This window comes from Strix aluco, chromosome 28 (assembly GCF_031877795.1).
Source record: "Strix aluco isolate bStrAlu1 chromosome 28, bStrAlu1.hap1, whole genome shotgun sequence".
In the NCBI taxonomy this organism is placed as follows: domain Eukaryota; kingdom Metazoa; phylum Chordata; class Aves; order Strigiformes; family Strigidae; genus Strix; species Strix aluco.
This window is the reverse complement of record NC_133958.1, coordinates 7,131,114-7,142,874: the sequence shown is the minus strand read 5'-3', so window position 1 is coordinate 7,142,874 and position 11,761 is coordinate 7,131,114. Positions and strand designations below refer to the sequence as shown.

At 43.0% G+C, this 11,761-nt stretch overlaps 1 protein-coding gene across 1 annotated transcript; it reads right to left on the bottom strand.

Moving 5' to 3' along the window:
* Window positions 1-1,005: 1,005 nt before the first annotated feature.
* AP3M2 (adaptor related protein complex 3 subunit mu 2) lies at window positions 1,006-10,059 on the bottom strand. The gene is made up of 8 exons (XM_074808273.1): window positions 9,506-10,059; window positions 7,127-7,298; window positions 6,459-6,596; window positions 5,850-5,935; window positions 5,193-5,326; window positions 4,086-4,293; window positions 3,113-3,257; window positions 1,006-2,686 (listed from the first exon to the last, which is right to left on the bottom strand). Exons 1-8 carry the CDS (start codon window positions 10,016-10,018, stop codon window positions 2,586-2,588), a joined length of 1,497 nt encoding a protein of 498 aa, XP_074664374.1. The 5' UTR covers window positions 10,019-10,059; the 3' UTR covers window positions 1,006-2,585.
* Between the last annotated feature and the right edge of the window lie 1,702 nt (window positions 10,060-11,761).

Genomic DNA, 11,761 nt, shown 5'->3' with positions numbered 1-11,761 from the left:
CCAGAACTTATGTTCTCCAGCCTTGCTTTAACTTCTTGTGTTTCATGTCTCAGAAGTTGCTGCCACCTAGCTCAGTGCATTTAACTGCATTTCTCTGTCTTGTTTACCCATTACATCCCTCCCTGATAAAAATCCCCGGGATGGTTTCCATCTCTACATCTGCTTTTCCTCTTCATATCCTGTTTTTTCCCCTACTTGTCCTCTCCCAGCACACAGTAGCACAGCACCATCTTGAGACAAGGTCTAAGACAATAATGACTGCTACCTGCCTGCCTCACTTTTCTTCTCACTTTGCAGTTGATATTGTCATATTCAAGTTCTTTCAGAACCTGAGTCAACATCAGCATTTATTGTAACTGAAGTACACAGCTACACCTCACACTCTCCCCAAAAACTCCTTATATCCTCATCTACCAAGTTATCTCACGGACGTTGTTTTCCTGCTTCCCCCTTCTGCCCTGCTTCATCCTTCATTCCATAGGAACTTGCAGCCATCTCAGACTATAGAAAGCTTGTTCTAAGGGCCAGACACCCTTATGAATATAAGAAGCCTTTGAAGATCTCGAGTAACGTGAATCACTTTAGCAGGAAAGAAAAGATACTTTAAAAAACAAAGGTACAAAGCCAAAGGACACTATCAGTACTTGAGGAGCTGGATGGTGAAAAGTTATTTAATTGTCTTCATAATTACAGCACAGCCCTTAGCCTGCTACCAAAACCCTACCTAGTAAACAAAAATGGTTCAGTTGCATTCCTAGAGAGTTTCACTGAGGTTCTAGAAAGAGCTCAGCACTCCTTTTAGGAAACACTAAGAAAAATTACCAAGAAAGTAATTAATTAGCTTTTTAGACAGTGACTTAGTCCCAAGCTTACAATCCCAATTGCATAAAGACATTTATGTCCCTAAGGCATCCACAATCCAACTGGCATAATTTACCTTCCTTCTCAAATACCAACTGTATTTCACGTAAAGCCCACACAAACCACTGTGAAATGACACAGACGACATGTAAAAATGAATTTTATTGATGCCCTTGCCGAAGGTTATATTTGCACTGAACACGCTCAGCAGTAAGGCCACCTGCTATGGCATTCATCAGTCGCACTGGAACTTGCAATTCCACATGCAAGATGCCACTCATCCACTGCAAGTATCCATCACATGCAAACCAGAAAGTATGTTATCCTTCGCTTAGGGTCAACTTGTTCTGTTCACAAGCATGAACTGTACATGCTGGACTCCGCAGCCACCTGACCGATGCTGTAGTCACAGGTACAGCAGCTTAGGAACAAGTTCTGCTACCACAGAGAAAGACATTGGCATCTACTGGCCAAAGAGCATATTACAGACAATACAGAACAGTGCAAATGCCTCTCATTTCATATTTATGCTGTACAGAGAGATGCAGCACAGACTGGAATGGGCAGATGCAGCAACAGATCCTGCAGAAGAGATGGTCTCAGTGAAAAATTCAGTGTAGGCTTGAATCCATCTGCACAGCAGCTGATTGGTACAGGAATTGGAATGAGGTAGGACAGCCAGAAACACTATAAAGGTACCAGCACACAATTATCTCAAAGAAAGACATCAGTGAGCAGGAGAACAGCAGTATCACCTTCATTTGTAATAGGCAGGCAGAGACAAAAGGAGGTTCCAACAAGTTAGTAGCATAGCAATCATCTTCATTTAGCCACAGCTTCAGTTTCCATCAGAGTGCTATGTCTCCACAAAAAAAAACCTGCCTCTGTCTCTTCCCCGACTCCCCAAAGAAGCTAGGAGATTCTCTACCTTCAACTACTGACAAAATAAGAAGAGAAGCAGAATTACATTCAGATGTCACCACCCATCAGTTACAAGATCACATATGTTACAGTCAGCCCTTCATAGGATCCCATACTAAGATTTGGATGGGTTTCTAGTCTGTCTCCAGAGACTCAAGATACCTGATGACCAAGACGGCTTATGAAAGGCATCCGTTTCTTCCCTTCCTCCCTCTGTGGCACTGTCCCCAATCTCAGGGTTCTTAACTTCCCCTTCTGGGTGGCACAATCTACCTTTCCACTTCTTCCAGTCCCTTGGAGGCAGAATGGCTAGATGATCTCTCTGCTGCCAAGAACTATACAGCTCTCCACCCTAACGCCCAGTGATGGAGAAGGGCAGAAGCCAGACCATCACACTGGAGTCGAAGTTTGTGGAAATTCAGCTTTGTATCATCTACAAAGGGATACAAGTCAACTGAAATATAAGGAAGAGGAGTTAGAAAAGGCAATAAATCCCTAGAATTTCCTTTAACACAGCAAAATGAAGGTGATACAAGCTTACACAGCTTACTCACTAATCCCAAGGGACCTGAACTCCTCTCCCACCTGCCATTGTTCCAAATACTTCAGACTCAGCTAGGGATGAGATGGTTTCAGGTCAACCTTACTTTTCCCTGCTCCCCAGCACCCTAAGCACTGGCTCTCCTGCTCATGCTACTACAGGCAAGGGAGCAATCCTAAACAGATGGATGGGGTAAGAGGCTGCATCCAACAGCCAGGGACAGAAGAAACAGGAAAGTGCTCTTCCTCACTATGAGGATCCTCTAGGTTCGGACTTGGAACTTGCCAGCCTTAGTCATGTATTTTATCCCCTTGAAGGGCTTGTACTTCTCCCCATACATGTCCAAGCGATTCACCTTCAGTCCTAAAGGCAAACAAACACAGCATAAGACTGACTGTTCTCACAAACAGATGGGCCTTAAGGATAAAAAAACAGAAGATCATCCCAGAAGTGCAGAAAGTATAGGGAAAGTTTTAGCAAGCAGTAAGAATGGAGAAAAACTGACAACTGGTATTTGTCAGAATCATTCTTTACAAACACATCTATACCCTAAAATTCTTTAAGTCTGTAAGCACAACATGCAAGGAAATGTAGATAGGCTGTTTCACAGAGCATGAGAGAGAACAAATCCACATATCTGTAGTCAAAGCACACAATTTTTTTTTACTTAAGAACATGTTTCAGATAGAATGTAAAATTCAGAAGGCCTGCAGAGCCACTTCAGCTACATGCAGAGTGAGCACTGACACAGCAAAGCATATTCAGCTTCTTTACCTGATAGTCACTTACCAGATATAGCCAGCTGCTGAATTTTAAACTGCAGGTTAATGGTGGGGTTTTCATCTGGTTTTGATGTCCCAGCTTGCAGGGTCATGCTCCCCTTCAGGCTTGGCAGCTTCTGGGGGTTTATTTTCCCCACATCCCATGACAGCAGCTTTAAGAAACAGAAAATGCAGCAGTGAAACAGAAATGCTGTAACACCCTCTAAAGAAGAGTCCCCTTCCAATGACAGCTTTTTATGTTTCTTTACAGAAAAGGTCTTTGTCTCAGTATCTTGCCTCTCATATTGGACAGACACAGCACGGGCTTAAGAAGCAGCTGCCTCGGACCTCTGTTCTCCCTCTCTCTTTCCCTGAAGTCCCCAAAAGCCTACCATGAATGGTATTTCCACTACTTGTGCTGCAGGCCCCATTTCTTATGTGTAACAGTGACAAAAATAATGCAGAATTGCCTCCTTTCCAAATGCCCGAAGCAGCGTTGCTTGAGGCTCTACTGTGGGTAAACCATCAAATTTAAGTTTACAATTAAAAAAAAAAAAAAAACAAAAAAACTTGGGGTGGGGGAGAAGGAATCGAACAACAAAACCAGAACCCCCCAAATAAAACCAAAACCCACTAACCAACGCAAATCCTCAGTGCATGCAAAGGACCAAGTCTAATGTGCGGTACTAGGCATGACAACTAGATATGCAGAAGTCTGTAAAGCATCCACCAGACTAACACCTCATCACACAATACCAGTTCTTGGATTTTCTGCACACACCAAGCAACTAGAACTACAATCTACTCAGACACTGAGCTATTTGTTGTGAAGATTAAGACAACTAGGATGCAACAGTCCAGAAAAAGTTCTCACTCCAAGAAAAGATACTGCCTTCAGAAAAAAACTGGTCAAGGAAATGGTCACATAAGCATGAACAGCTCAACTTCATTTGCTGAAAGGAAAAAAAAAAAAAATTTTTGATTTCTCTCTTTCCTCTCACCTTTGTAACTGGATCGAAGATATGTGTTCCCTGAGAGGGTGTGAGGGTCATATTTAAGACACCTTTTGGCATCTGACTAGTGACCATCACTCCCTCTACAGTCTTCCCCATAGTCTGCTTCGGCCCCACTGTGATCTCAAAACGTCCCAGTGAGCTGCTATCACGGAAACTGATGTTGTGTTTAACGTAGACAGGAATTGCCACAAGGCTAGAATGAAGACATGAACAGAAAGTCCTTGTCAATCTCTTGCCTTCATCTTTGCTTTTCCTGATGCGGTTCTTGCCTTCTATACTGAGAACACTGGAAACCAATCTCCTTAAAAGAGAAGGAAATCCTACACTCACTTGTTTGATTTAAGAGCAAAGTCAGAATCCTGTTCTCAAGTCTTAATTACACTTCTTTTATTAATCAAGCTTGCTGTATCCTAGTTTTCTACCTCTCTACAGGACAGGTAATTACATCCAGTATAACAGAAGACTTGAGCAAAGGATGAGGAATGTACTTGCATTTCACAACCAAGCTGGCAAATAGTTCCAGGCAGTGCAGTGGCACTTGAACTTCACGCTTGTGCTTTTGGTTGGATTTCCCACTCCTTTTCACCTACCTGAGATAAGGCTGACAAAGTCTAACAAAATGCTTTAACATCTGTAACCCCAATTAGTAGTTGGTAACCTGATTCTAGAAAAGAGCACAAGCAGTGGACAAGAACTTGTAGTTCTATTAAGAAAAATGTCAAAAAACCAACAAGGTTATCAAGCTATGTTGCTTTATTCTAGAAGTTTTTTATAAATACAGGAAATCAACAGCTTGATTACTCCATACTGCCTAATTCTTTCCCTCTCTAGTTTATTCATCTGCTACTGGTCTTCGAAAAATGCTGCTGACCAAAAAGAAATGACAGAATCACTGCTCCAAATAAGGAGAAAACATGTGTTTTAAAAAAAAGGAAGAGTGCAAGTCATCATGCATCTCTACTTCTTTTGGCATAACATGCCACCTGATCTTTTAAAAGCAATTCCCTTTTTTTTTCCTTCCCTACTAGCCAGGAAGGTCCAAATTTTGTAATTCAGCACTACATTTGTAACAGCACTACATTCATCACCTACTTCTGAGCACTGACATGGTAGGAGAGCAAGCGAAAATTTCCATCAGGTGGAATGAAGGAGAGTATTCTTTCTGACTCCCAGCGCTTAAAACGCACACATGGATGAAAGCTGACATCATCCAATAACCGAGGGTTCTGAAATAAAAGAAAGTCACAAGGTTAGTGAAGGCAGTACTACTTAAAATAACCTCTTCTTCTTCTCAATCTTCTACCCATGAAGGGCTTAACATTCGATACACTCTGCCCACTTGAAGGTATCTACATTCAGACATGTTAAGCTCTTTGATGTTGTTACATCTGTGCGATAGCAGTACTCAATAACCTCTACCCTATTTTAGAAAATCTAATCGTGTCAAATAATTACATTGATGGATACTCACAAAAAAGACGGCCCTTTAGGACATCTGCCTAAAGCACCACTGTATCTCAGAAACTTGGTCACAGCACACACTAACGGTACTTTTAACAAAGAATCTGAAAATAAAACCTTTAGGCTCAAAGTTGCTGAAGTTCACTATGAGTTTCCATTGTCAATTCTTTCCCTTTTTGTTTGGCATATCCAGATTCTGATCTACTCTAATCCATCAGCGTGAGACTGAGATCCTAGTTGCAGGGCTGAAGTAAAGATACTTAAGTAAAGATAATCCTTGAGCTTTACCATAAAGGAGAGGGTAAGGTCTGGCATCCCAGTCAGCTTGACACAAGCATCAATCACCCCTTGGATTTCAGCAGTAATCGTGGAACCTGCAAAAATAAACACAGGAGGTTATGTGAACCTGATCAAAAAAATCCCAGTGTGGAAAAACTATCAATGGGGAGGAAGGAAATTTATTATCTTTATGAAATGTCATGGCTCACTATGTTGCCCCCTCAACATTTTTCTCATTCTCAACAACTTCTAGAGAAGATGCATACAAATAAGAACCACTGACACCAGCAATGTCCATTTTAATGACCAATGACAATAGCTCCCAACTCTTACAAGACTAAGATACACAAAACCTAAGGAGATAGTGCTATGCACAATTTTCACTCACCTTCTATCTTCCCAATACAGAATTGCTTACAAGACCTCAGAAGCAAGGACAAGTGAAAACCTTGGTACCTCTCTAAAACTGAGCGATAGCACTTACAGGATGGCAACATTCCAGAGTAAGAATAGAGCTCCCACACTTAGATGAGGGAGCTCCTCTTTGAAAACCTAAATCTCTCTTCAGGCACTATCAGGACAAGTTACCCTCACCTTAACCAGAAGCAACTTCCATACCTGATTTGTCAATGATTGCATCTATCTCCTCAATCACATCAAAATACGCCTCATTGTTGGTATATTTTACACCAGTACGTCTCCAAGGCACCACTGATAGCTGTCCGGTAGGAAGCTGGTCACCCACATTAGTGCTTCCTGGAAAAAGAAAGGCAATCACAACAACCAAAAAAGTTAGACAGTGCTCCAGAAAGTCCTTGGCCTCATATAACATAATGGTAATTAATCCCTGAGAATGTGTATCTCCTCTTTGTAGGAGAGCAATTACTCTTCCAGACTCACTGTCTGTATTCTACAATTTACATCTCTCTCATATCCTACTCTAAAACATACCACAATAAGGCATAGGGAAGTGTAACTAAAAAACAAAACAAAAAACCACCCCAACAAAAAACCCACACCAAACTAACTCGTCCAGGAAGTCATGTCACAGCTGTAACTGGAAATGTAATCTGACTGTTTTGGTTAAAAAAAAAAAGCGCAGCTGGTACTGGAACTGGAAGGAATCTCAAAGCAAATAACTAACACAGGACTCCCTAAATACACTTCTGCTGGGGTCTAGAATGGTATGGGACAACACAAATTTTCTTCACCCATGTCCTCATTTACTTATGCAGGAATATTGTCACATGGCCTCCCCAGCTAAACTACTTTTTATTTCCCTGTACCTGTGATGGTGTTGACAACTGTTCGCAGGATAGTGGGAGGTTTTATCAGTTCCTTAAGAATATTAGACTCTGTTGCCAATGGAAAGCCATTGTCCAGCATCTCCTCCAGCACCTCATAAACCACCACAACATTGTCCTTGATCATCACCTCTGAACAGACACCAAAATAATCCTGTGCAAAAGAAATAATTACTCAACAATCTGTGAAAGAAAGTGTTAGCGATCATTCAGCTCAGTGTCCTCCCACACAGAAATAAATTAAGCCTCTTCTTGGAGGAGGTGAAACAACACTGAACCTCAGTACAAGCACAACAAACAGCCTGACCACTCCAACAAACATGCACAACTCTGAGCATACCTCTGCCACTGCCCCAACAAGCTGGCAAATCACCACATCATCATATGCTCTTATTTCCTTTCTATATAACAAGATTCCCTTTGATAGCCAAGAGATTTTTTTAATTAGCACTTGGAAGTGGCTCAATTGCAACCGATTAAGCAGCAATATTAATTAAAAAAACCTACTACCAGGGGCCACTACTGACTTGTGTGCAGTGATACCTTTCGCTAGATCCCAGTATTATACATCCTTCCTCAGCTGTCCTACTCTTTACCTACAGTACTCTCAATATTTTAACTGTGCAGCACTGCTGTTTAAGGAATTCAACGTCTCCTCATCAAAGCTTTTAATTTACTTTCATTATAATACTTGCATACATATAGAAAATAATAAAATTATTAACTTCAGTTCTGTAAATGTTTTTTTAGAATTTATTTTGATGTGGAATATAGGGGAAGCATGGCTTCAAACTCTCTGCATATTCTGCATAAGTCCAGGTTTGCTTTATAGCAGACCACTTCTGAAGTCTGTCTAACACACTACCTGTGGTTTTTTTCATTCTGATACCACTTGGGGTGTACAGACTGCTTACACATCCTAAGATGTATTAGACTAATAACAGAAGTTCGGTACTCTGAAAAGTCTGAAAAATAATTCTATCCATGTAACAAAACCCAGAAGTCTGAAAAATAATTCTATCCATGTAACAAAATCCTCCTTCCTCATATTTAAGAGGTGTATAAAGCAGAACGTTAGAACATGAATCATAAAAGATCCACAGACCAGTTTATTCCCCAGCTTGATTCTTCTACTGTTTCTTCAGCTCCTACTCCAAATCAATAATGAGCAATATTAAAGTTTGCAGTAAATATATACCAAATCAAATTGTAAACCTGTAACACAACGTAGGTATAGAAAACTAAGATCTTTCAAGATTCAGCATATGTTATAGGAAGCAGTCTCAATAATTCAGCAATTTTGAAAATTGAACACATAATTTACAGAGTTTTATTCTATGATAACTTCGTGCATCTTTCTGGAGAGCGAGCACACACAGACACAAACCTGAGCTTCTAGTTACTTACAGCAATTAAAGAGATCAGGCATTCTGCATAAAGCATGAGTATACATGAACTGTGATGCTAGAGAATTCCTAGGCCTACACTACAAGCACTATTTCTTTTTCAGATATACCAGATTTTAACATGTGGCCAAACCAGTTAAAACACACTCACGCCTTGTCCCCTCAGAAAAAACAAGACCTAGGCGGCTGACATAGTACATTTTTGGCCTGAACAGCCAATCCCCTCCCTGAACTCAGTGAAACATAACAGCCTACACTCACATTCTGATTGGCACCTGGAAGCAAAAGCTCACATGATACTTGCTTGACCAAGCATCCACATTTCCTGTATTCTGGTAGGATGCTCGTCACAAGACATTTCAAATCCTGACACTACACGATCCTGTTGCTGTCAGGCTGAGACAGACACCTTCACTATTTCCCTAAACCGAGTGGCAGTCATGTCAGCCATAGCATAGAGGGAACTGGGGCATCTCCTGTGACTCTCCTTTAGGAAGCAAACACGCTCCCAAGGAATTTCACTAGATGTAAACCTATAGGTAGGCTGTCACTAATTGACTAAAGCACACGGCTATGAATCGCAAAAACTCCCTGTGAGAACGGTTTGGTCTTAGTTCACAGCTCCTTGAACAGACAAGGCTACAAAACATAAACGTGCATCTCGATTGCTGAAGGGTCTTTCCTGTGAGCACAGGCCGATCTTGAACCCATCGTCATCCCAGGCAACACATTCCTAATCACCGCAAGCCCTCGAGACCTACTCCAGATCCCCGTAGGTGCAGGGTAAGAATTAACAGATAGGAAAAAGAGAAAACTAATTGCTGCTAACTCGAAGGTCTCCCTTTTCTCCCCCCCGCACCCGTTCTCCCTCACGACACGGCAGTGCCCCGGGTTCCTTCCAAGCTCCTCGGCACACGGCAGCTCCCAGAGCCGTCCCGCGCCGCGCGAGCTGTACCTGGAAGGTATCGACGACGCGGTGAAGGAACTCGATGACGAAGAGAGGCGGCACCTCGCTCTGGATAACGGCCACGAAGAAAATCTTGTGGCGGTAGACGCTGAGGAGGTAGTGGTGCGGCGTGGGGATCACCGGCGGCACGTTCTCCGCCTCCGAGGCCCTCTCCTGCGCCTCGAAGAAGTAGTCACAGACGGAGCGGCTGACGACGCTCTTCCAGTGCTTCTCCAGGAAGATGTCCCCCGAGGCGTTGATGAGGAACAGGCTGTGGATCATGGCTGCGGCGGGCGAGCCCCAGGACCGCACCGGCCGGCACCGCGTCCGAGCCCCTCCGCCGCCCCGCAGGACCCAACCGCTCGCGCCCGCGTCCCTGCGGCCACAAACCACGCCCCCAGGCGCGCGGATTGGCACGCGAGAAACGCCCCCTGACCCCCGCGGGGCTTGGCAGCGGGCACTCTGATTGGGTGACCCGCTAACGGCCACGGCCGATAGGCCGAGGAGAGGCGTGCGGGCCATGACGCCGCAGGACGCCACGCTACGCGCAGCTTCCACTGGCGCAGCGGCCTGCCCAGGCTCCGGCCAGACCAGGGAACGCGCCCGGCAACGCCCCACCCGCGGAGGGCCCCGGAAGGGGCGGGCGGCTGCGGAGCGCGCGCGGGGGGCGCAGCCCGGCGGGGGGCCCCTTCCCCGCTCCCCTCCGCCGGCTGCGCGCGGGAGCCCGCGGTCCAGGCGCCTCGCACGTGGAGGCTGCTGCTGCACGGCCCGTTCTCCCCTCTCTAAGGTGCTCGCCCAGGCTTTCCCGACGTGGTGCTCAGAACTGTGCTCCACACTGGAGAGAACAGAGCCTGAGGCCTTAAAAACGATGCCTGCTTCTATTTTTTTTTTTTTTTTTCCCCAAGGGTACCCTTTTTGAGGGTAGACCTCTTGGTATAGTCTATAAAATGTGTTAAGTAACCCCGTTGCTATAGTGAGGAGCAGCCAGTCGGATGTTTTCCAATGTATTATTTTGCTGGTTTGCTCACTACAGAGTAATAACACTGCTGAAAGCACAATCCAGCTGGCAGGAAAATGACAATTGTCATGCAAAATGTATCTAAACTCCATGCCAAGTGACTCCTTTGCATAATCAGAACAGGTGTTTCACGTTCATATAGCAGATATCTGGACTTCTGAGTCAGGCAGAATAATTTTCCAGTTTTACTACTCTGCTGGGAACAAACAATGAAAAGAAGTCCTTTACATGCCATTAAACAAGCTGTCTAAGCATATGACCTTTATTACATGGGAAGGAAGGCGACTGCCTACTGGTTGCTGCACAAGCACTGAAAGACTCAGGTCTGAGTCTTCACACCTGACTACGCTTCATGACTGCAGGCAAATCTTTTAGGCAGTGGTATCACTAACTCTGGACGATGAGTAAGCTGAATGGACTGATTATGTCAGAATGCAAAAAACTGCCCAGTTCAAATGTATATTAGATCTTATTTTCTATGGGTACGTTGTAGATATTATTCCCAAGAAATGGGGCGGAGGTCAGTTTATTTACCCTGACATTATCTTTTAGTACTACTGTATGCAGTACATCCTTATTTATGCATACATCCTTATTTAAAGCATTAGATAAATCAACATGCACTAGATTAACTTTTTGCTATAGCAGAAAATAAGGAAGGAGAAATGACCTATATATTAGTTTTTCTTTTATGGTCATGATTTGTATCAAATGCATTCTTAAACATCAAACAATGTTTTTTAAATGTCTAATTCAAATTACCATAATGAATTGCACATTTGAGAGCAACAATGGGGTAATAATTTGTCATTTAATTACAGCAGTTCTAAATTTAAAATAATTATTTATTATTTTAATATAATCACTTTACTTTTAACACAAAGGTATTGTAAAGATTATTGTATCAGTCTGCAAGGCTCTTGGAGGCTGTATTAATGGGAGTCATACAGGTATTAGACAGAAAGCAGCAGCACATAGTTAAACTGACCAACAACAAAAAGCCTTTATACATTTGGTTCTCCGAGAAACTCAAACCTTTCTGATTTTAACCTGGAAGATCAACATTCATGGGATATGTCTTTTCAATACAGACACTTCTTTTTTGTGTCATGAAATGCAATTCAGTTTTGACTGTATCATACATTGTTTAAAAAGTGCCATTTCCCTCTGACTGCTTGCACCCATCATCAAAATTGTTAGTACTTTACACAGTTCATGATGTTGTCACTTCCGTATTTCTCCTAGTT